Source organism: Nymphaea colorata, chromosome 5 (genome assembly GCF_008831285.2).
Source record: "Nymphaea colorata isolate Beijing-Zhang1983 chromosome 5, ASM883128v2, whole genome shotgun sequence".
NCBI classification, from domain to species: Eukaryota; Viridiplantae; Streptophyta; class Magnoliopsida; order Nymphaeales; family Nymphaeaceae; genus Nymphaea; species Nymphaea colorata.
Genome location: NC_045142.1, coordinates 4,976,607 through 5,001,687, shown reverse-complemented (window position 1 = coordinate 5,001,687; position 25,081 = coordinate 4,976,607). Strand labels below are relative to the sequence as shown.

The 25,081-nt window shown below is 37.3% G+C and overlaps 2 protein-coding genes across 8 annotated transcripts in view; both read left to right on the top strand.

Moving 5' to 3' along the window:
* Positions 1–25,081, top strand: part of LOC116254078 (probable LRR receptor-like serine/threonine-protein kinase At1g51810) — a 103,928-nt gene that overhangs the window by 72,545 nt on the left and 6,302 nt on the right. The gene's annotated exons all lie outside the window — the stretch shown is intronic.
* Positions 16,309–25,081, top strand: part of LOC116254513 (uncharacterized protein At1g24485-like) — a 79,042-nt gene continuing 70,269 nt past the window's right edge. For 2 of the 6 annotated variants that reach the window (XR_007573429.1, XR_004172697.2), the window contains exons 1-7: positions 16,309–16,484; positions 16,840–17,365; positions 19,310–19,530; positions 22,013–22,165; positions 22,823–22,891; positions 22,980–23,051; positions 24,633–24,704. Coding sequence is in view for 1 of the 6 variants with exons in the window: in XM_031629947.2 (XP_031485807.1) it covers positions 16,412–16,484; positions 16,840–17,365; positions 19,310–19,530; positions 19,761–19,957 (1,017 nt within the window). In the remaining 5 variants the exon portion in view is untranslated. The other 4 variants (XR_007573428.1, XR_004172698.2, XR_004172699.2 and 1 more) reach the window with 3 other exon arrangements.

The window sequence follows — 25,081 nt, the reverse complement described above, 5'->3', positions numbered from 1 at the left end:
ACAGGATTCCTGTTGTTGATAAGCAATCTCCTCCTCCACATAGGATTGCTCATGCAATGGTCACATAATTAGGTTGCGACAACAGGCTTCAATTGCCTCCAGAATATTATTGCCTTCATCAGACACATAGAAAAGAAATGAGCTCGAACCTCATTTCTATAGAAAAAGGCCATCTAAAAATGCTATGTTAATCGTGCCCTGTGGCCACCAACATGAACGAATCTACGTTTTCCTCTCTGCGCATGCCTGGCGCACTGCAAGGTGCCTTGGCCGAGCAATGCATGGCCTTATCGTGTGCTCTGGTCAGCGCACACTGGCAGCACCAGGGTGCAGTCACGCCAGGCTTTGTGGCACCAAGAGCTAAGGGCCAATCTCCTTGGCCAAGACCTACAAAACAGAAAAACTTTGAAAATAATTTAAAAAATTTCAAAATTCCAATGAAAACTTTGTGAAATTGGCAAAAAAAAAAAAATCAAAATTTGGGTTTTGGCTCTAAATTTCTCTATAACTACCAAACAAATTTTCATTCTTGGTGTGAGCTAACTTTTGGAATACTTCTATGGCTCTTCCACTTAAAGCTTAGAAGTTTTCCCTCGGCTCTCTCCATTTCCCTACACTTCCCTCTCTTCTCTTCTCTTCTTCTTCTTCTTCTTATTCTTCTTCTTCATCAACTTTGTTTGTTAAAATCTTCCTCAATCTTCATTCTTCGACACCCAGGAGTCCCATTTGAAGGGCTTCCTGATCACTCAAGGTAGTAGATTCGCTTTTCTTCAAGTTCTCCATTTAGAGGTTATGATAATATTCTTGCATATTAGTTGATTTTTTAATTAATATGTGAATGAATGATAAGAATGAGAGCTTGGTTTGAGATTTCTTTCATATTGCATTAATTATTGAGATTGGAATTTGTCTAACACATAAAAACCCCAATGAATATGTATTTGATAGAATGTCTTTTCATGAAATTCCTATGCTTAGTATTGATTACTTTTTATTTATTATTCACCCGATTAGTGATCTCAAAAAGAGTTCTTTTATGTTATTAAATTTTTATTTCATTTATAGTTAATGATATCATATATCCAATGGTGGAAGAAATAAGTTTCTTTATAATGGATGAAAGCAAGTAAAAACGAGTATTATCTTTACATATGTAAATAAATATGTTTTGAGTCATGTTTTTAATATGAATTTTGAAAGTAAAAAACATCTCTCCAGAGGCAATGGAGACTTAAGTTAGGTTCTTTCATAAACTCAAGTTTCTCTTCATATACATAGAAAGATTGCAATCGAAAATCCTCAAAATTTCCTCTTGATCTTAATATATATATATATATATACATATATATATATATATACATATATATACACACACACACGTCTCTTTTGAAATCTCATTCGACATCTTTCTCTCCCCTCTTTATTTTGCAATATCTGTTTTACAAGTTCCTCGATTATGTCTCTCTTTGAATTTAAAATCTTTCCTTTATGAATTTTCATATTGCATATATAGAGTGAGTGAATGGTGACTCTAGAGTCACCCAACCATCTATTGCAGTCCATCTATTGTGGATGGATGGTTGAGAAAAAACGTGCATAAAATGATGGGAACTAATAGTAGATGAAGAAAACACCTATCAACTTTTTCTCTTCATTTTTCTTTTAACAATCCATCGTTATGGTTCAGACTGTTTTGGTTAAATTTTTCTTTTAACAATCCATCGTTATGGTTCAGACTGTTTTGGTTAAATGGTTAAGTGACTTTAAAAAACCAAAGTCACCATGTAATTTTCTTTAGATTGTCCTAGTTCTTTCAGAAGGAGATAAGCATGGATGAAGAAATTATCATGCACCCAGATGACTTCTCATTTAATTAAACTGGGTTATCATTAATTTGTTATAAAATTTTGTATTTGACTGACATTCATTTCTCTGTCCAACGTCTTGAGTTCTGTCAGTTGTGTGGGCATTCGTGGCCCTGAAATTCTTTGCTAAACTTTCGTCGTCATGTCAGAAAAAAGGACAAAATAATGGCATCGGTCTTATTGACAGCTGTGAAGAAGACTACAAGATGTCCACGCGCACAAAGAGAAGACTAGTTCTCAAATAGACAGCACCTTCCATTGTCTTGCTCTCCAATATAGTAAAGGTTTGGTTGCTCTCCAATGTAGTAAAGGTTTGGTGGTCCATCGTCTTCTACGTCTAGACAACCTTACCTTCCCCATCGCTATCTTGGGAAAACAAAATTGAGTAATTGTAATTTTTTGAAACTTTTAATTTGGGCCAAATACAAATATAGAAAAATATAGTTTAGTCCATGTAAAAATGTAAAAATTTTAAAAATACTGCTTCGCCCCTCCAAGGAAAAAATTTTGTCTCCATGCAGCACCTAGGCAGTGTGCAATTTGGAACTACGAGTTTGGAAATTAATCATGAAATAATGTTCATGGAAGAAAAAACAAATCTGGAACTAGAAGAGCTCTTCTGTGATAAGTTCTTGAAGAAACAGATACTACGTAAGCAACAAAATTTTGGTGGACACAACAGGAGCTACACAGAGTTATGCAAACAATGTTGGGTGTGTGGTTGTAATTTTTTTTTCTTGGTTGAATTGGTCGTCCCCTACTCACTTTCCCAGAGGGCACACGAGATTTCCATTATTTTTCTGTCCTAAGTCAGAGATGAGGATGATGTCTTCTTAAAGACTATAATTGGACTTTTAAGATCAGATAACGACGTGAGGTCTGAAATTTCACATACAACCCCACCACTTTCATGTAACTCCTAAATCATCAGTTTTCTTTTACATAAATGGAAATTACTCTGGAGGTGGTGACAGATTTGCCCCTCCAACCAAGAGTGTAAAATTTACAAAGGATAGCAATACAAACCCGCGAAATAGTCCCTCTCAGTGGTGGAGAAACAAAGGGCATGTTGGAATGCATGCTGAACAAGGCATTTTGTAGTAGAAATACTGCTTTTACCTCGAAAATATCTTTCTTGGCTTGTTTGGATGGCTTGAAAACAGAGTTTTTGGGAAAGTTAGTTTTTTGAAGACGTTGTTTTATAATTTATGAAGAAGTGAATAACATATTTAAAATGTATTTTTCAGATCTCGTTAAAAAAATGTTTCTACATAACCTAGTTGTCTGAAAAATCAATTTTTTCAACGTGCTATCCAAATGCAACCAAAGGGAAAATATGTTCTGAATACTGGCCTTATAGCATGTCATGTTGGTGAATGAAGCTTTTGATTTCATGCCTATCAATTGATTGGGCGGTTCCAAATTTCGGACCTACTTTGGTCCTGGTTGAGGTTATACAAGCGCATACAATAAGGTCCTTCAGAATTATTTCCACGAAATCATCACTGTTATATCCAAGCTACTTCAACTGGACCATTCAAGGTGTAGCCCAATGCAATGTGGTCCTACCAGTGAAACTACTGTCAATGAATGCATTGAATACTCCGACGATGGGTTGATATGTTCATCAACAGCATGGCTCACGTGGGTGGTTCTCACCCGCTCGTGTGTATATATATATAATATATATCTTTTTTTCTTTCTTTTAAATTTCTTTCTCTATCTCTCCCGTTCCCCTCTTTTCGGCTACTTTTCAACTTTATCACAGGGCAACTCCACTCTCTTTCTCTCTTTATATATATATATATATATATATATATATATATATATATATATATATATATATATATAAAGAGAGAGAGAGAGAGAGAGATTTGCTATATGCAGACACAAAAAGGCAAGGTTGCAAGATTCATAATGTTTTATATTTTTTAACTAATTCATTATATTAAAATACTATTATTATTACCAAGTTATCATTTGACTATCGTAAGCTGTTATTATGGTTTTCTAATTCGGCAGTCATGTTTTTTTTTTCGTATTTTATTTTTTAATTTTAGATCGAAGAGCTGTATTCTAAACAATTTCTTGTGCAAATGATTCCGATTTCGATTCGATTGGGCCTATTGTTAATTCTAAGCTTACCAATTTGATTCAGAAAAAGTAATGTACAGACTTTGGTAAATTAAAAGGGAAAACATGACCCAACCTGGACTTTATCCAGATAATCGCCACTGGTTGGTAGACTGGAAGGACACTAGCGACCTGCTTTGTGTGTTGTTGTTTTTTTTAGAGGGAAACACTCAATTCACATATGGTTCAACGTCGTGGAAACCACAGCAAATCTCAAGAGGGTCCCCTAATAAAGAAATGAGTCACCATGGCGAAAGCATAGGAATGTTAGGCGCAAGCGTACATGGCCATGGGTATCAGCTCTTTGTCGTTGGGCGCCTCTGTGTGTTGTGTTTTTCTTTAAAATATATATATATATATATTTTTTCTTGCCAGAACTTCAGCAAAATCATGTCCAAAATGCCTCGAATTTTGTGTTATGTCGTGACTCTTGGCAAATTCTTTTAGGAAGGAGAGTACTTGTATTGTATGCGGGTAAAGAAAATGGTCTGGGGGCGCACTTGAATTCGTCTACCACCGAACGTACACGGCTGAGCACAACCAGGTCGACGACAATTCTGCTTTTAATTTGGCCCAAGTAGCAGTATAGAAAAATATAGTTTAGTCCATGTAAAAATTTTAAAAATACTGTTTGGCCCCTCCAAGGAAAAAATTTTGTCTCCATGAGATTGGAAATTAATCATGAAATTAGGTTCATGGAAGTAAAAGTTAAATAGGAACGGGAAGAGCTCTTATGTGATAAGTTAAGCTCTAAATTTACCAGTAGATGGGAGATAAATGGGTTAATGATGCTTTAATCACTTATATTGATAGAAACACATTTGACAGTATCAGTGATGCAATCATGCATTCTTTTCAGAATATGAAAAATAAACGAGGTCATATGTAATTTTGTTCATGACTATAGTTTTTTGATTTGCTTTTTGAGGTCAAATTGTAAATCTGTTTATAACTATAGTCATTTGATTTACTTTTTTATGCTAATTGTAAATTTGTTCATAACTATAGTCATTCAATTCAATTGACTTTTTTGATGTCATTGATCAATTGTAATTTTATCCATAACTATAAAGATATGATTTGCTTGTTGGGACCAATTGTAAGTTTGCTCATATAACTATGATTATTTGCTTCATTTTTAGAATAACATATATTTTAATTTAGAAATTTTTGCACATACTATGTGCTAGTGCCCCCACAACAAAAAATTTTGGCTCCGCCACTAGGTCTCACGTTCTCACCAGTCACCACTGCGGTAGATGGAAAGGATGCCATTTTGTAGCTGCCCTAATGGCCCTGGCCCTAACCCTTTCTGATTTGGTGAATGGTTGGGCGCAATGGGCGAGGAAAATTCTGAATTACGTTTAAGCTTTCGGTTTTGGACTTGAACCGTTGTTCATTGTGGGGCCCGACCCGATTTTGGCATGAGTAGCACATGCCGTGGGGCTCCTTTCCAATGGGAGCTTTAATGGGCTGGCGTGGGCAGTGGCCCACACCAACCCACATGTAGCTCCGCTACTGGTTCTCTACACAATGATTCTAGACTTGGGCAGCTTCCCCTGTCTTGATGCAACCGTCGTCGACCACATGTTATGGAAGCAACCGGTAACTAACTATGTATAAAGTAAGCTCCCATTTGAAGGTTGTGATGTTGGAATAATGGCCATGAGCCTTATTCATATCTCCCGTAACTATGAGGAGGCACACTCACACGTACCAGATAAACTTTGCAAAATGGTTTTCAAACTAAAGTTCTTCTTCAAAACAAATTTTGGTTTGACATTATCCATCCTTGGAATATCTCACTGGCCCTAACCGCATGTTTGGCCCTAACCGCATGCTAGGTATACGGGAAAACCTATGAGGCTGGTTATAAGAACCCTACAATAGTCAAAATTAGGGTTGATTGAAATATTACCCTCCTTTATGCCTCATAGAAGCAAACCTGCAAATTTTCTCTCTCCGATCTCTCTCTTTTTGTTCTCTTGTTTCAATTACTGCGGCTACCTGTTGTTTTGGTGCTTCTACTGTTCGTGCACTCATCCTGGAGACTCCGTTGGTGAACTTGCTAAGGAAACATAGAAGGGATCACAAGCGCCATTCCTCTGTGAAAACTCCAACGGTGGCATCAAAGCGAGGGAGATCAATATAATCTGAAACAAGTAAATTTCAAACTCTGAAACTTACGCGCATGCTAGAAAATGAATTAAAGAAAAAGATCAATAGAAATTTATTGTGAATGCCTTAAGCATGCTAGATGATATTACTTGCAGTATACTTGTGTTGGTAGTATTGTTGCACTATAGAAGTAAACCAAAGAACCTAGAGTGTTCGAAGACTAGAACAAATCTGAAGTGCTGAAGGTGACAAACAATAACCGACAATATAATTTTTGCGTTGGTTCTTTCTCTACATGCTCGAGTTGTTCTAGTTGAACGAAGACCTTATTCTTAGAAAAATGCCGTTAAATTTTTTTGGTCTACAAACATTAATAAAAGATAGGAGAAGTCTGGTGCTCCTACCGATAGAAAGCAAAGTTTACTCAAAGAAATGAAGGGAAACATACACTAGAGGATATTTTAGATTAGATGTTCGACAAACCTGAGTGGTCGCCGCTGCCCTTTTTCCCTGAACTCGTTCAGTAGGCGTTGTTCCTCTTTTCGGTACACGAGCATGCGGGCGACCACACAGCTGCTTTCTATTCTCGGTGGAATAGTGAGGAGTCAAAACCCTCCTCTCCTGAGGACCTAGACTTGAGTCCAGTGCTGTAGACTAGAAACCCTCCTCTCTCCAGCGATAGACGTTTTCGTCGCTGTCATGACATTTTCGTCGAACCTTCACATCTGGCTAGCTTTTTGTGTCGTGAAGCCCTCTACCACTGACACTTTTTAGTCTGAAGTGCGACCACTCAATTGCTGCTCCCTCCGCCGTGTTACATCCAGGTTGCGGACAATCGCCGGATAGCAGGTCGACGTTGCTTGCCGTAGCACACAGGTTCGAGAGAAGAGAGAGAGGATCCAGCGAAAAATAAAAAAAAAATCGGGTCGGAGCAAATTTTTAGACTGGGATTCAAAAATTATAGTTTTAGTCCACCTCTTTCACAATATTTTCAAAAATGTGTCGGATTTAATGAAAATTAATATTGCAACATTTTTGCTACAACTTTGTTTAGGAAGAGTTTGCGAAAGTTAAATTTGTTCTCCAACCAAAATTTTGTTTTAAATTGTACAAAGATACCGTCAAAAGTAGTCAAAATTACAAAAAGAGGGACTTGAAAATAATTTTGAAAATAAAGTTGGAAAATCTCCTTATAAAATTTCAATTGAGGTATCCTTGCTTATAAGTAATTTTTTAGAATATTGAGTATTCCTGACTTAATACATGTTGTATGCTCTAATGGTTGCTTGTCCTCTTCTTTGTGATGTTTTTTTTTTTCCCTTAAAATTTAAATTTTAGAAATGATTTCTAGAGTGGAAGCCTTAAAACTTGTCAAAACTGAAAAACTCAATGGAATCAACTTTCATGCATGGAAGCATAGGATGAAGCTGGCGTTGATGCTTGAGAGGTTGATTCATCTCATTAAGAAACCCTTTCCCACTTTAAGTGACAAACCCACATATGAGTAAAGGAAAGCATATGATGCTTTTGAAACTGATGACCTGATAGCTAAAACCATAATATTATCCTTCATAAAAAATGACCTAACCAGGGTATTTGAGGACTATCCAACAGCAAAGGTGATGTTTAATGTTATCTTCTCGAAGTATAATACCACTACTACAATGCATGTTTTGTTACTCTTAAAAGAGTATAATTCATATAAAATGAAGGGGTCAAATAGAGTTGTTGATAATGTCAACAAGATGATGGTCATGGCTAAAAACTTAATATGAAACATTATTTCAGATAACATGCAGATATGTACTATCCTGAATAGCTTGCCTTCTTCTTGGGACATGGCAGTCTCTACCCTGAATCTTCAATTTGATACTCTAACTTCAGAAAAACTCCTCATCCAACTAGCTATTCAGCAAGAACACCTAATCAAGAGAAAAAATGCAAAATTTATGATAATCCAGAATAAATCTGCTAGTAGTCATGTGCCTGTTAGACACAAGCAATTTAAAAGGAAGAAAAACAATGACAAGTTTAAGGGCAATTTTATAGGTTTTTAGAGGTCTCAATGAAGTATAGTGAAATGCTATAGTTACGAATAGGTTAGATACATCAAGAAGAACTGCAGGACAAAGTTCACAAACAAAAACAACAATAATAGTCAGAACAATAGCAACAAGAGAAAATCTCAAGCAGACAACAACAGAAAAGTCATGTGTAGTGTGAGATTGTCTGTTTGCTAATAAAGAACTAATTAGTTGGTGGGTAGATTTTGGGGCTACCCACCACCTAGCAAAAACAAAAAAAATTGTGATCCGTCTGAAAGAACTAGGTTTGGAAGTACAAAAGGTTTATATGAGAAATAATTCATATTGTAATGTCATGAGATTCGGGTGGTATCGACTCAATGTTGGGGCAATACCATGTTTGGAGACAAATATTGTCATTCTAAACAAGGTTCTTTATGTTCCTTCTATGACTGGGAACATAGTGTCTATGCCTACTCTGACTGGAAAAGGATTTGAAGTTTATTTTGTTTCAAGAAAAATCATAGTAGAAAAACATGGCAATACCATGTTTGGAGACAAATATTAAAAAAAAAATATAGCGTGTTTAAGCTCAATGAAATGAATAAAATTTTATGTTCTGCTTATGTTGACTATGCATTGAATGTGAATTTATGGCATGAAAGATTAAGCCATATAAGTATTAACAAAATGAATATTCTAACACAACAGGATATAATACCTGATATTAATATAAATGATTTTGCAAAGTACGAGTCATGCTTATATGGAAAGATGGTAAAGAAATCCTTTTAATTATGAAATAATTCGAGCTACTGATCTGTTGGAGATTATCAATACATATATTTGTGGATCATTCAAGATCCAAACACATGTTGTTATGTTATATTTCATAACATTCATTGATTATTTCTCGAGGTTTGATTATATTTACTTGGTCAAAACATAAATGTGAAGCCCTTGGGAATATGAAAATGAAGTTGAGAAATAGCTTGAGAAATACATGAAGATTATAAGGTCTGATCGAGGTGGTGAATATACATCAAATGAATTCCTCGAATATTGTAAAGACCTTGGAATTATTTGGCAAAAAACAATGCCTAAAACACCACAACAAAATGATGTAGCTGAGAGGTGTAACGAAACCCTCTTAAACATGGTAAGATCCATGTTGACAAGTATACACTTACCCAAAGTATTTTGAGATGAAGCTGTATTAACAGCTATGTATACTATAGATCGAGTGTCATGCAAAGTACTTCTGACCACTCTTTAAGAGAGATAGACTGGTATGAAACCAGATCTAAGTCATCTCTGAAGATGGAGATATGTAGCCTATGTTAAAATCTTAAATCAAAATATGGATAAACTAGATAATAGGTCTGTAAGATGTTTATTTATTGGATATTCAAAAAATTCCAAAAGTTACACATTATATCATTCAACTGTGAGATTTATTGGAAGTAGGGATATAGAGTTCCTAGAAGAACTCAATACTGAGGACAATAACTCAGTAAAAGGTCAAACTAGTCCATTTAGATTATTTGATTTATTCAGATGAGCAGTCTAGCAATGAACCGACTGGAGAATAGTCTGACAATGAATCGATTGTGGAACAGTTTGGTAATGAACCAATGGATTCTGGTGTCTCATCTTCTCAGACTTTGTCAAGTCATAAAAGACCTAGAGCTCCTCCATATTTGAATGATTATTATATATACTTAGCAGATGAGCTATGATATTTAGTTAATATTGAAGAAATGTTAGATAATCAAACATATGATGAAATGATAAATTTGCATGAATTTTCATATTAGTTAAAATCTAAGGATGAAGAAATTGAATCCATAGAAAAAAATCAAGTTATTAGTAGATCTTCCTAAAGAAAGAAAACCCATTTGGTGTAAATGTGCACTCAAAAAAAGTATAAGATTGATGATTCAATCGAGAAATTTAAATCAAAACTAATGGTGAAAGGTTATTCCCAAAAGGAATGAAATTGTAATTTAGAAACCTATTCACCAATTACAAAATTTGTCTCCATCAAAATAATTTTGGCTATCGCTGCTTTCGATGACTTGGATATTGGCAGATGGATGTAAAAAATATTTTTTAATGGTAAGTTAAAAGAAACTATTTGTATGACACAACCACAAAGATATGTCATTAAATAAAATAAAGATAACGTATACAAGTTGAAAATATCCTTACGCAGTTCAACAGTGGTGTTTTACTTTTTATAAGGCAAGAAGTAAGCTTGAATATGTAGCAAATCTGCTATACCACTTTGTATATGTATGAAAAAGTGAGTCTTTTTTGCATCCTGTCATTATATGTCAATAACAAATTACTGATTGGAAACAATAATAAAATTATATTCAAAACAAAGACTTGGCTGAATTGAAACTTTGAAATGAATGACATGGGTAAGGCATCCTATATCCTAGGTATAAAGATTACTCGTGATAAAAACTCAAGGATTTTGAGTTTGAGCCAGGAACAATATATTGATTATATCTTAAAGAAGTTCGCAATGCAATATTGATTGGGACTCTCATAGCCGAAAGAGTAAATATAAGCAAAAGCGATAATTTCTGTGAAGGACAACAGAAATTAAATATCCCATATGCTCAGGTTGTTAGTAGCTTAACGTATCTAATACTATGTACAAAACCTGATATAAGCTTTCCTATTAGTTTTGTGAGTCACTACCAAAGTAGTGCTGGTTGGCCTCATTTGCAAGAAGTAAAAAGATTTTTTTGCTTATTAAATGAACAAAAGACTTGACATTGTCCTATCAAGGTCATGAATTAACTTTAGTTGGCTATTCTAATGACAATTTTACAAGTTGTAAAGTCAATAGTAAGTTCACATCTAGATATTTGTTCCGTTTTGAAAGAGGAGCAATAACCTACTCCTATAAGAAACAGTGATGTGTTTCTCTGCATACTCATCAAAGTATATAGCATGTAATGTTGCAACTATCTTTACAGGCTGAATAAATCGGTTTTTGAAACACTTGAAGCTAGATGTTGATCATGAACTAGTTCAACTATATTGTAATAATCAGACAACAATATCTCTTATGAAAAATAGATGGTTAGCTCAAAGAGTAAGCATATAATGGTGAAATATCACAAGTTTATGAAATAATTGAGAAAAATGAAATCTCAACTGATTACATGCTTACCAATGAATGATATAGTAGTTAACCCCTTAAGTAAGGGAATTTTTGAATATATGTTTGCCAAGCATGTAGCCTATATGGGGCTAAGATATGTTCGAAAGGTTGCAAAGGTAAACCATTGAAAGGAAAATTTTTGCTACAAACCTTAAACAAATTAAGTTACGATGGATAAACCAATTATGAAAAATCACGTAGCTGGAGTCTGGGTAGTCTCATGGCCAAGTGAGGGATGTTCGATAGTGGCCATGAGCCCTAACCATATCTCTCATTACTGTGAGGGGGCCCACTAGTAGTTACAAGATAAACTTTGCAAAAAGGTTTTCAAACTAAGGATCTTCAAAACAAATTCTGGTTTTTACATTATCTATTCCTGAAATGTCTCACTGAACTTAACCGCATGCTGAGCATATGGGAACGTATGAGGCTGATTATAAAAGCCCTACAATAGTCAAAATTAGGGTTGATTGAGAGATTGCCCTACTTTGTGCCTCATAGAAGCAAGCCCGCAAATTCTCTCTGCTTCGATCTCTCTCTCTTTGTTCTCTTGTTTCAATTGCTGTTGCTAATTACTGTTTTGGTGCTTTTACCATGGGAGACTCCATTGGTGAACTTGCTCAAGAAACGTAGAAGAGATAACAAGTGTCATTCCGCTGCAAGAACTCCAACATGTGCTTGATGTTACTGCAGCAGGTGTAACTAAGAGCACTAATTATGTGTACCCTACGTGCAGATATGTGTGTTATTCCTTGATTGACGGATAATGAAAACTAGCCGGAGGTGAGATCAGGAGAACGCTTATATTTATCAGCAAATCAGGAGAATGATAAGTTTATCATTCTGTACTCCCCAAATTCAAGAACTGATCAGGGCATCCTCATTGGAGCCGAATGTTTGAGTTTCAATTTCCTTCAAGGGCAAAGCTAGCCAGCTAGCTGCTTCATCCAACTGGACCCTAGATACGATCCAATGGAGCAAAAAAAGGATCTGGATCTATCAAGGTTGGGTGTTGGTGTTCTATCCCGGATCAAGGTAAACCGGATCTTGAAAATAAAAGGGTGGAGGGGCAGACTCCAGAAAATGAGTCTCCTTGCACAACTACGTAGTGATTCCGTACTTTTTCTCAAGTTGCAAGAGATTGTTCTTCTTTTCCTCTCTATGTAATGCATGCTATACTGTATTTCATGTCAGCAGTAGATGTTGATCCATAGCCACTTAACCATCCAAACATGAAATCTAGAACAACTGACTACACAGATGTCCAGTTGATGTTTTTCCCTAGAGGCATGCTTCTGTATGGCACGAAACGCAGTGACATGTTTTTAAAGAGTACTCGAAGGTAATTAAGAAGCCTTAGCAGAAGTCCCCGTTTGACGATTATTCATCATGTGTCATTGTAGTTTCCCCATGAAAATTCAACAAGATAGTACTGGCCGTGGAAACCACCCATCTGATAGGGGTATTTAATGCATGCATTGTGCTAAAATTCATCCATATACTGGTGGGAACCACAATCCCAAGAGCAAACATCTTGGATATTCAATTCTAGATGACTACATCAGAGCCAACGTTCATGAAAAAATTCTTCAAGGTAATATCATATGTCTTCTGACTCAAACAAAATGACCCAGATAGCCTTGTCTGGAGCTGGTCTGCACGCCGGTCTAGACCTTGTAGAGTCCAGTACTTAAGCTTGGCTTTGACTGAGATCATCATTTCGTGGAAATTTTTCCTTGCGCTTTTAAAAGGATGAATCATTTGAGTCACTTGATGGTATGGATTCATTTATCTTAGACCAGGAGTCAGTAGTACAGAATTTTTTGTTTCATATATACCCCAGTTAGATTACGTTAAATAGGATCTGCTAGTCTATCAAGCTGTGCTCAACTACGTACGGGATAAGGAGCCTCAAGGCGTCGCCGCCCCCTAGACCTAAGATAAAGGAACAGACTCAAAAACTCTTGCTGACCGAAAGATGAAAATTGAGATTCGAGTTAATATGAATTACCCAACGCACGTTCAAAATAGGAACAAATAAGCATGTAATCGTTCTTCAATGGCGTTGCTCCTTTGGGCGGCACTGATTGTGGGGCTTTAAAATAATATTTTTACCACTATTTTTCAACCCAGCGGTAAACACGGAAGGAAAATATTCCGTCGTAAGTAACTTCCATTTCCAGCTTGAAAGACGAAAGACGATATCGAGTGTCGAATACGACCCACACTCGGTTCTGAATCCTTGATATATGTTTGGCTTCATTTGTATGGCTGTATATCAATTTTTGTTCTTCTTAAAGCCAATAATTTTTTATGAGAGGGGTCGAATTATAGTTTCGACATTTTGACAAGAACCGAAATATCAATTTTTAAACTTTTTTATATGAAATAAATGAAATTTTAAAAATTTTATATGTAAATTTAACAATTTTATTTTGTTTTGAGAAAGGGGGCGGGGAGAGGCATGGCCCTGCCAGTCCCCCTTAGTTTTGCCTTGCTGTAAAATCTCTAAAGTAATTCATCCCTGCTCTCAAATCTGTAAAGTAGTTAAAAAGGACGCACATTAAACTCTTGTTGATAGAGCGACTATATCAAATTCCCTCCAGGCGTGTATGTAGTAACTTTTTGTATGGAGATAATGGAGATGACATTCCTAGTACCTTTTTTTGCCAAATGACAGATAGAAGAGTTAATTAATCAATCAAGTAGTATATGATTTTTTAAGAACTTATCAAAGAAGAAAAGAGCTCTTCTCGTTGCTGATGTTTTCGTTCTTTCCTTTTTTTTTTTTTTTACTTCCATGGAATTAATTTGATGGCCACTTTCCCAACTCATAATTTCAAAATTGCACACTGCCAAGGCCGAAACAAAAAATTTTCCTTGGAAAGGCCGGTCAATATTTTTGAAATTTTTACATGGACTAAACATAAATTTTCTATATCTTTACCGGGGCCAAATTAAAGTTTTAAAAAATTATAATTATTAAATTTTGTTTTCACGAGCTATCAAGTGTTTGAAGATTAGGATCGAGGTTCTTTTCTTGTTCAACAATTTCAACCAGATGGGGAAGGTGAGGGATGTGTAGATGTAGAAAACGACCGACCACCAAACCCTTTATAACACTGGAGACGCCAGACAATGGAATGGTGCTGTCTATTTGAGAACTAGTCTTCTCTTTGTGCGTGTGGACCTCCTAGGTCTTGTAGTCTTCTTCACAGTTTTCAATGAGACCGATGCCATTGTTTTGTCCTTTTTTTAAATGACGGGGAAAGCTCTAAAGAACAGAGCAATGAATGGGAGTCAAATACAAAATTTTATAACAAATTAATGTTAACCCAGTTTATGCAAATGAGAAGTCATCATCCGTATGGATGCATGATGGTTTCATCATCCCAGCTCATCACCTTCTGAAAGAACTAGGACAATCTAAAGATTGTCTAGAAGAACAGAGCACAAAAGTTCGAGCTTGAGATTGAAGCTTCGATTTATATAAACCGCTTGCATGTTTCAGTTCGGAGCAAAGAAATGAGAAACCTTTCAAGGGCGCGCGCAGCAAACCGCCCAACTTCTTAATAAGTTGTTCATGTTATGAGCATCAAACAGATCAGAATCCCATATAACAGAATAACATGGAATGCTTGCAAAGAAGTTGCAGGCAGATTCTGTCATGAACTTGAAAACTTTCTTGCCATCAAAAGGATTAATGCAGGATTAGGTTTCCCTTGATACTTGACATTGCAGCACATTATTATTCACTTAAAGAATGTGAATAATGGCTGGAGGAGACCTTGACTTGGTTGTGCTCCGTCCTCCGGCGATGGACGACTTCGTTAGGAGACGCTGTTTTGACAGGGAAACGTGACATTGACGTGGCAGTGCCCCGTCGACCAGGTGATGGACGGGCTCATGAGCAGGCGATCTTTTCGCTGTCAAGGCAGACAACTGACGACTTTCTTTTAACCGGAAGGGGAGATACGCGAGTCACTGTTGATAGGATTGCGCGGAATTGTACGTTCGGTGGTCGAGTGCGCCTTGAGACCGTTTCATTACCTAGTTACAATACAAGTATTAAACTTCTTCCAATAATTTATTAGTGTCATGACATAACACAAAACTTGAGGCATTTTGGACATGATTTTGCTGATCTTGTACGCAAGAAAATGTGTTTTATTTAAAGAAAAAAAACGAACAAATGTGGTAATTCATATTAACTCAAACCTCAATTTTCATGGGCTGATATTTTCTAGTTCAAAAAAACACAGGTCAACTAGCTACAAATTATTTAAAGTTTGAAAATATATATCGCCGTAAATCTGGCTCTGATATGAACCAACCGCTACGTACGTAGTTGAGAACAACTAGATAGACTACAAGATCCTATTTATCGTAATCCAACTGGGATATATATGAAACAAAAAATTCTGTTCCTCTGACTCCTGGTCCAGGATTTCATCAATGCTTCATCCTTTAATAGCGCAAGGAAAAATTTCCACGAAATGATGATCTCAGTCAAAGCCAAGCTTAAGTACTGGACTCTGCAAGGTCTAGACAGGCCAGCAGATCAGGTCCAGACGAGGCTATCAGGGTTATTTTATTTCAGTCAGAAGAGATATGTTATTACCTTGAAGAATTTTTTTTTATGAACGTTGGCTCTGATATAGTCATCTAGAATTGAATATCCAAGACGCATGATCTTGGGATTGTGGTTCCCACCAATATACCGATGACTTTAGCACAATGAATGCATTAAATACCCCAAACCGACGGGGTCATTAGACGGATAACACAGCTCAGGGTGGTTCCCACCAGTATACGGATGGATTTAGCACAATGAATGCATTATGGTACCATCTTGTTGAATTTTCGTGGCGAAGCAACAATGACAGATGATGAATAATCGTCAAATGAGGACTTTCGATAAGGCTTCTTAATTACATAGAATACTCGTTAAAGTGGCATGTCATTTCATGGTTTGCTTTAAAAACATCAACGGACTTCTTTATAGTCTCTCTTTGCAGAGAAGGAGGTTGGATCAGCTTCTGAATTGTGTTCTGATCGTGGAGACTTGTACGGTAGATCATCCTTTTAAAATGGCAACATACCTGGTCCTTCTTGCCTGCTTATGCGTTGGGATCCAAATTTTCTCCGGATTTGCTGATAAACGTAAGCGTTCTCATGATCTCACCTCCGGCTAGTTTTCATTATCCGTCAATCAAGGAATAACACACATATCCACAGGCAGCGTAGGCATAATTAGTGCTCTTAGTTACCCCTGCTCCAGTAACAACAAGAAGCACAACCTTCAACTGGGAGCTTGCTTTATACATAGTTAGTTATCGGCTGCTTCCTCTACATATCATTAACCAATGATTTTCAAAAATCGCAAAATTTTGGAGATCAATTGCTCTCACACGGGTAGATTTTTATTTCAAGGAACTATAGTCAATCCATCAAGAATGGAGCCCTTCAATTCTTCATATATCATAACTGGTGAGTTTCCTTTGTTAATTTCCTTCAGTGTTCTTGAGTATTGACTGTGGAGGAACTGCCAACCACACCGACCGGTGGGGTATCGATTGGGTCGTCGACGACGGTTATATCAAGACAGGGGAAGCTGCCCAAGTCCAGAATCATGGTGTATACGACTCAGAGATCAACAGCCTCCGTTACTTTTCCTCCCAAAAGAAGAGTTGCTACGTCATCCCAGGCGTGGCGACGGGAAGGAAACACATGGTTCGAGCATCCTTCTTCTACGGCAACTACGACAGGAAGTCATCGTCCCCATCCTTCGGTCTTCAATTCGATGGCAACCATTGGGTGGACGTCGTCACTTCATCCAGCCAGTCCTACTATCGTGAAGTAATATATGCCCCCAAGAGAAACAAGATCAGCATCTGTGTTGCTAGGACGTCGCCTGACCAGATACCCTTCATCTCTACTCTCGAAATTAGGGAACTGGAGACGGGCATGTACCAAACGAACGGCGAAGAAGACGTTCTCCTGTGGACGAACCGGACGGCCTTCGGAGCGAAGAACTTTGTGAGGTAAGATGAAAAGATGTATACGTGAACTTTGATGCGTTCTCTCGGGACACTTTTGTCGTTTAAAAAATAGATATTTTAGAAAATTCATGACACTTTCGTCGTTTAAAAAATAGATATTTTAGAAAATTCACACTTTTCAGTTTTCACTTCCCAGCTTTTTGCCTTCTTATGCAAAGGCCTTTACCTTCGGCGAACGAGGGGTACCCTGGTCATTTTTCACCCATGCGCAAAAGTCACGTGCATACTTAGGTAATTAGGTCTCCTTTACCAATAGCACATAATATATGGGGATACGCTGGTTAATTTTTGGATGGAGCCGATTTAAATGAGTTATATTCACCTGATTTAGCTTATCTTTAACCCAATTTTCGTTCTTTTTCTGTCGGTGATTGGTCATTAAAATGTACTATATTTATTTATATTACTTTTTAATTATATTTTACTTTAATTTTAACTTTCTACGGTATTTTATGCATATGCATATATATACTCCACATTAATTTTGGTATTTTTTTTAAATTGTTCTGCATATACCGGTATAATATCAAGGGATAAACTCAGTTGGGTGAGGCATTTTCTCTTTCATTGAAGGGTATCTTTTAAAAAGTATTTTCATCTTTGCTTGATGAAAATCGGCTGGGTGGTCTTTGTATATTGAAAATAGAACAACAGAATACGTTATTATTTACAATCAGAGGGCAGAATATTGAAAGGCCTAAAGCCGCACAGCGAGTCCAGCAAAAATGAGTGGAGATCGAGTCCAAATGTACGCAAAAAATGTTAAACAAATTGAGTTCCAGTTATACAAACTCAACTCCTTTAAGCTCGGTTCAACTCCACTCGATTCGGCTACATAATGAATATTGCTGAAATATAATGAGACAATAGTTAAACGAGTAGCAACAAACTTAACAGAAACGAATCAAGGAAAGCTCGACGTTGTATGGAGCTCGGCTTACTCAAGTTCAAGCCGAGCTCGATTTTTTTCATTTGATCAGTCGAGTTGAACTGGCTCAGATCGAGCTCGTGTGCCGCCTTATGAGGCTAACACCAGCAATAGTCCCCTAATAAATCATCCAGGACACGGCTTCACAAGAAAGAAAATCGTCACAAACACGGATGTTCCGCATATGATGGATGATCTTCACTCTGAATTGGCACACCGATGCGTTCACCAGCCAACCAGCCTCGCATCCAATGATTTCAAAATAAGACAGTGAGAGAACTTCCTGACAACCAGTCCCTCCTCCAACGCACAGGAAGCATCCTCCACCAACCCGTCCTACTTCAAGAACACTTCCACACAATATTGTCACACGTCAAACTTCGCCCCTCTAACAGATCCACCACCATCTTTATGCATTTTTCCTTTTGGGTGAGACGATTTAGTTCTGATAAAGTCTCAAGACTAAAGTTTTGCAGAGATGCAGAACAAAAAAACAGGGGAAAGCAGAGTAGGCTGAGATAAAGCAGGAAGAGAACCGATGCTTAGGAGAAGTGTAATTGTTTTTCAATTAGAAATGAACGACTTACAGACGTATATATACAATCAATTAAAACACAGAAAATGAATGAATCTGCCCTAAGTACTTATTTGCTCTTTACAATGAATTATAAACATTGTTAACAGCAGGTGGTTGTCAATTTTTGATGGACGACAAGGTAAAAGCTGATTTGATTCTTTCCACCAACCCACTAACAGCGTAACAGCCTGATTCTCTTGACACGCAGCTCATCATGAGAAAACCTTCTCGAGTCCTCTTGCTTGAGAACCTCAAATACATATTTCTCAACAAGTTTCTTATAAGCAACCGACCATATGGACTATATATATATATATGTATATATGACTGGTATGAACCTCTTAAAAGAGCGTTTGGTAACAGGAATAATGCGGTGTTATTTAGCTGTAACTGGTTTGAGGCTCTTTGATTTTCAATGCAGGTCATTCGACTTCATGGTTGATGGCATCAAGCGGAACGACGATCCAATAATCCCTCCTTATGGGACATATGTGACCGACTATAATCATGGTCGTGATCTGACTGCTGGATCGAAGGTTTCCTTGGTCAACACACGAGATGCATCCCTTCCTCCCATCCTCAACGCCATGGAGCTTTTTCAACTCAAGACAGGGCTCGCTGATGGAACTAGTGAAAATGATGGTATCTCTCTGACTCTCTCTCCCTTAAAGAATTAGTGGACATTTTATAGATTCATCATCAATCGATTAGTGTACATTGATTGCTAAACGGGTTCATATGAGCAGGTTCATTTGCTTCATCTAGATGTCATGCGTAACGTTATGTTGTTTTTGCTTACGATTTCTAAAAATAACTTTGTGGTAGCGTTTGGATGGCACACTAAGGCCGTGTTTGTTTACCTCTGATCTCAGCTCCGAGGTCGGATTTGATGATAGAGATCAGAAGTAAAACACAGTACAGATCTCGCATCGGTAGATTTCAATGCCGCGAGAGGGCTGAAATCCACGGATTAGGGATCAGGCCCCCCATCCGATCTCTATCGCAGATCTCAAATCTGCACACGATGCTATGCTATGGCGGGAGATCTCGCGCCATGCTCGTCGACTGACGCCTGCGATGACTCTCTCTTCACCAAAGAATCAGCAATTACAAAAATGTTTCAGAACACAAAGAAGAGAAGGAGAGGGAGCGAGAGAGGGAAATATTGAACCAAAGATGGCCGACGCACCTTAGAAGTTCAAACCCTCACCCCAATTTTTTTTTAAAACTGATTGCTGCCGAGGGTTTCAGAAAAGATATTGAAACCCTCGGCACTGCCTGCCGAGGGTTGCAAAAATTTAAGGAGAGAGAGAGATGAGGGCAGACCGAGAGAGACGAGGGCTGGGTGGAAAATCCACCCTCGTTGCTGGCCAGAAAAGAAAGGGAGAGATGAAGGCAGAGAGAGATGAGGGCAGACAGAAACGAGGGCTGGGTGGAAAATCCACCCTCGTCGATGGCCAGAAAAAGAAAGGGAGAGATGAGGGCAGACAGGGAGAGACGAATTCTGGGTGGAAAATCCGCCCTCATGGCTGGCCAGAAAAAAGAGGCGCCGACAAGAAAAAGAGGGAGAGATGAGGGCAGAGAGAGAAGGGTTGGGTGGGAGAGACTCGGGCATCGGGCCGGGTCGGTCCGACGGGCACGGCCGGGCCTCGTTATAATATAAAAATGTTTTTAAATTATAAAATAATTTTTTAATATAAATTTTATTTTAAATAATAAAATATATATTATTAAATTTTAAAAATAATATTTTTTAAATATTATTGAGCCAGACCATGGGACCAACACCCGGGCCCATTACAGTGCGGGCATTGGGCCCCCCGCCGACCTAGCACCCACCCATAGGAGAGAGACCAGGGTTGGCTGGAAAATCCACGCTCATGCTGGCCGGAAAAAGAGAGGGAGGAAGAGGGTCAGAGGGAAGGAGAGAAATCAACCTACTGTGCCTCAATGTCTGTCTGACGTCTGGAACTTGAGTTTGGCCTCCAGATACTTATACCTGAACCTCGGGCCGGTTGAGCTCGGTTTAGTAAAATAAAAAAAAATATTTTTTAAATATAAACTAAAAAGTTTGAATATAAAATATATTTTAATAATAAAATATAGATTATTAATCAAATTAATTGGGTCGAATAGAGTCTCATTAGGCCGACCCGAATCGAGTCTCATTAGGCCCTGATATATTATCAACTTGGCCCATGCTGAGAGGGGTAGAGCTAAGTTTTTTTTTTAAGAAACAGGCCAAACTATCCATCAAACTTATCTAAATAGGCCAAACTAAAGACAAATATAAAAAATATATTATCCAACAAAAATTTTTTAATATAATTTTTTTCTTCAAGTAACCCTGAATCCCTGGTTTTTTGGAGATTAAGCCTGGGCCAGATGGTGCTGGGCACCCAGTATCCGTGGAGTACCCAGGTTGCCCAGACTTACCTTTTGTCGACAATGCCACTGCACACTGATTGAAGAAAGCAAAACAACGACATCCATCATGGTGGTCGCAGTCAAGACAAATAGGTGAGAGAGAGAGAGAGTATCCACGGGAGAGATCAGACAGTGGTTCATAAAACCATGTTCTTTAAGATTAGCTCCAGGGAGCCATCAAACGCAACATAAGGAAAATGTGGTTTTATGAAAAATAGATTCTCAAAAAATTGATGTTTTAAGTCTGCTTTGAAAACTGGTTTTTGAGACTGCACGACAGAACCCAAACTTTTTTTTTTTTCAGACAACTTGGGGGTGCACGACTTGGGGGTGCTTATTCACCCCCTTTTGATAGAGAGAGAAAGGGATAAATACAAGTTAAGCAAGTGTTCTTGTATTTATGACATTTTTCATGGTTAGTGATGTTGACAAATCATAATTAAGATCATCATAATTAAGGTCATCTATGGTGAGTAGGGATGCAGTAAATTACACTATAAGGTTGCCGATTTGAGTCTGATTCTTAAGTTTGGGAACACAAAACCATTAATTACTTTTCATTTCTGAAATTGTGATGAAAATGCTGAAGTACAAAATGCATTTTTTCCCGTTTACTATGGTTTACAATTTTGGCCATTTCTATTCACAACAAATTAATTTGAGCACAAATGTTGTTTTTTGTGACAATTGTATGCAGTGAAGGCGTTGGAAGAGCTACAGGACCAATGTGAACAGCTTCAGTCGTGGGCAGGTGATCCATGTCTTCCCGTAGGGTCCACTTGGGATTGGTAGGGTCCACTTGGGATTGGCTCAAGTGCAATGCTGACAATCCACCCAGCCTAACTGAACTGTGAGTATGAGACAAATTTATGAGTTTCCTCCTAAAAATTTTTTTAGTAATAATAAGAACATATATTATTTTTTTTCTAGTAATAATAAGAACATATATTATTTTCCTATAACACAAGTTTGAAAGCGCCATGTTTTAATTAAAAAAACATCCATAACTTCTGACATATTCAGAACCAAGCATGTGTCTTTTGGCACGTGTGTAAAGAAAAGTGTTTGAAAACCTCAATGTTGTCCTTGTCGAACACCTTGTTCACTGTACTATGCGAAAGAATCGAGGAATGTGTCGGTTACTAACTTTAGGTTTATTGTCACAGAAAATCTGTCCTTTTCGACAAAAACCTGTTTTATTCATCAAAAATAGATAAGCTGAAAAACCTTCCTTTTTGAAAAAGACACCCATATGAAAGAAAATGTCAATAACATAAAAAAAATGCATTTCCATGTTCATTTGGTATTCTTTTCACATTTTATTGTTAGGATTTCTTATATATATATTTTTAAACTTGCTGAGATTTTCAACTTTGCCATATTATTCCCTAGACAAACCTAGCCATTTAAAAAGAGCAATAAAAATCTTTCTCCTTGTCACAGCAAGACAAATACTTCCATCACAAGGCATTCTCGAGTAACATTGCCCTCTCTTTTGCTTTTTAAGGCACCTTAGCGGATCAGGCTTTTACGGCAACCTTCCAGACTTCAGCGGCTTGGCTGCGCTTGAGATAATGTGAGCAAAAGCACCATCATTCATTCTTCGGTTTCCACTTGCTTAATTACATGTATGGTGTCTCACTGAACACCATCTGATTTGACAGTGATCTGAGTAACAACAGCTTGAACGGTCAGATCCCAGAGTTCTTGGGGAGATTTCCTTCCTTGAAAGAGCTGTGAGTTTATATACCGAAAAAAGAAAGCTTCAATAAATTGCAAAAGCTAGTTCAGCTGATTTTTTTTTTCTATTAGTTCAAGTCCAAAAAGGTTTTAGTGTAGAAGGTTAGCTCCAATTCTTCATTGCTTAATCTCAATCTGTCCTGTGTGCTTTCTTTTAGTTCTAATGAAGCCCCACCGGTGATATCAATGGATCCCATATTGCAGATTGGATATCATATCAATTTCTTCAGAAATATCAGATATGAAAAATGTTTTAACATCAGATTGGATTTTGAATTTAAGAAGTAATATCCACTCAAGTTTGGATTTTAGATACAATTTTAAACAAATATCCAATCGGATTTGAATTGGCATTTACATTCAGTTGTAAATTATACAATCTTTATCCAATATAAATACATTTTGAAAGTTAATATTCAGTATACTGTAATGTGGTACGGTAAAGAATACATGAAACATTGACATACCTAAACCTCCCACCCCCAATGGTAAAGAATACACCGAAATGTTGGTAGTATTGAAACACAAAGTTCTATCTTATTAACTAAAGCTAACTAAAACAATTAATACCAGATGTTATTTAGGGAAGCACTATAAGTGTATACCTTCAACTCCTATATATGTCAACATTAATCCTTGTGCTCTACGAGTGTCTGTTTTTGGTGGTGTAATGTCTAGCACTCTGGAGAGTTGATAGCTGCAATATCAAGGGAGAGCTTATGCAGCATCTGTAATCGGCCTATAACCTCCAAAAAAAGTGAAACCATCATTCCTGTAGATTTATGTAGCTCATTATACCTCAAATAGGTTTGGCAAGTAACAAATTCATTCCAGCGTAGTGATACAAGCTAATGGGCTGAACATAACCTGCTTAGGCGGACAAATAGGTTGAGCTGCATTAGTAATTGGTTGTTCCATTGAAACTCTAAATGGAGTCAACAGTTAAAGAGAGGTGAGGCTCATTAATGTATGTTTTTGTATAATTTCAGCACTACATTATCTCTTGATGTACAATTAGATAACTAGTTTACATTGTAAGTCTTTGTCTTGTTTCTCAGCTTCTTGTTTCTGTAATCGTAATCCCACCCTTTTGTGACATGAAGCTCAAAACCTCAGCTTATTATATGAAATTGTTTGTCATATTTATTTTTGGCAATCTGTGTGGGTATGTACCATCTTTGCAAGTAATTAGATGAACTGCGATAGCTTAATTACCCGTTGATTGAAGCCACTCAAATGAGTCATGTATTAGGACCAAATATGTGTTCTTTCAGTTTGTTCAACATGTTTCTCAACCCTCTCTTGGGGTCCTTAATAAATTGATCACAAGGCTTATTGTGGAAAGTTTCTAATATTGCTCTTCTAGGGAGAGAGGAGCCCCTAAATATGGAATCTGTTGGTTGCTTTGCACAGAAGAATTACAACAGCTTTGTCAACTAGTTATGTAGAAATTCTAGTGTGTTGAATCTTTTGTTCCCCAATTTGAGGGCAATCATACAGTTTGAATCAACAATCTGCTTGTTTTAATCACCATTGGCCATTATGATGACAAGATTTCCATTGATTGTTGCATGTAGGAACCTGGCAGACAATAATTTCACTGGGCCTCTACCTGCGTCACTAGCAAGCAACAAGAAACTTAGACTAAAGTAAGTGGGATTTCTTTTTGGAGAAGGAAATGCAACATTATGACCATATTTTAGGGGCCGTTTGATGGCCAGAAATTTATTTCTGGAAAAAAATTTCTAGAAAAAAATTTCTGAAATTGATGAAACGGAAATATTTTTTCCATTTTTCCAAAACCAGCTTACGTTTGTTATGGTGGAATTATTTTTCTAGAAAAAAATTTCTTCGTTTGGTGGAAATGGTGAGGAAGAAGGGAAGGAGGTAGGAGGGAGGAGCAAGAAGGGAGCAAGGGAGGAAGGAGGAAGAAGGGAAGACAAGGGAGGAAGAGGAAGAAGGAGGAGGAGGAAGAAGGGAAGAGAAGGGAGGTTCCTCGCATCGTCGGCTCAGGAGCAGCTCTCAA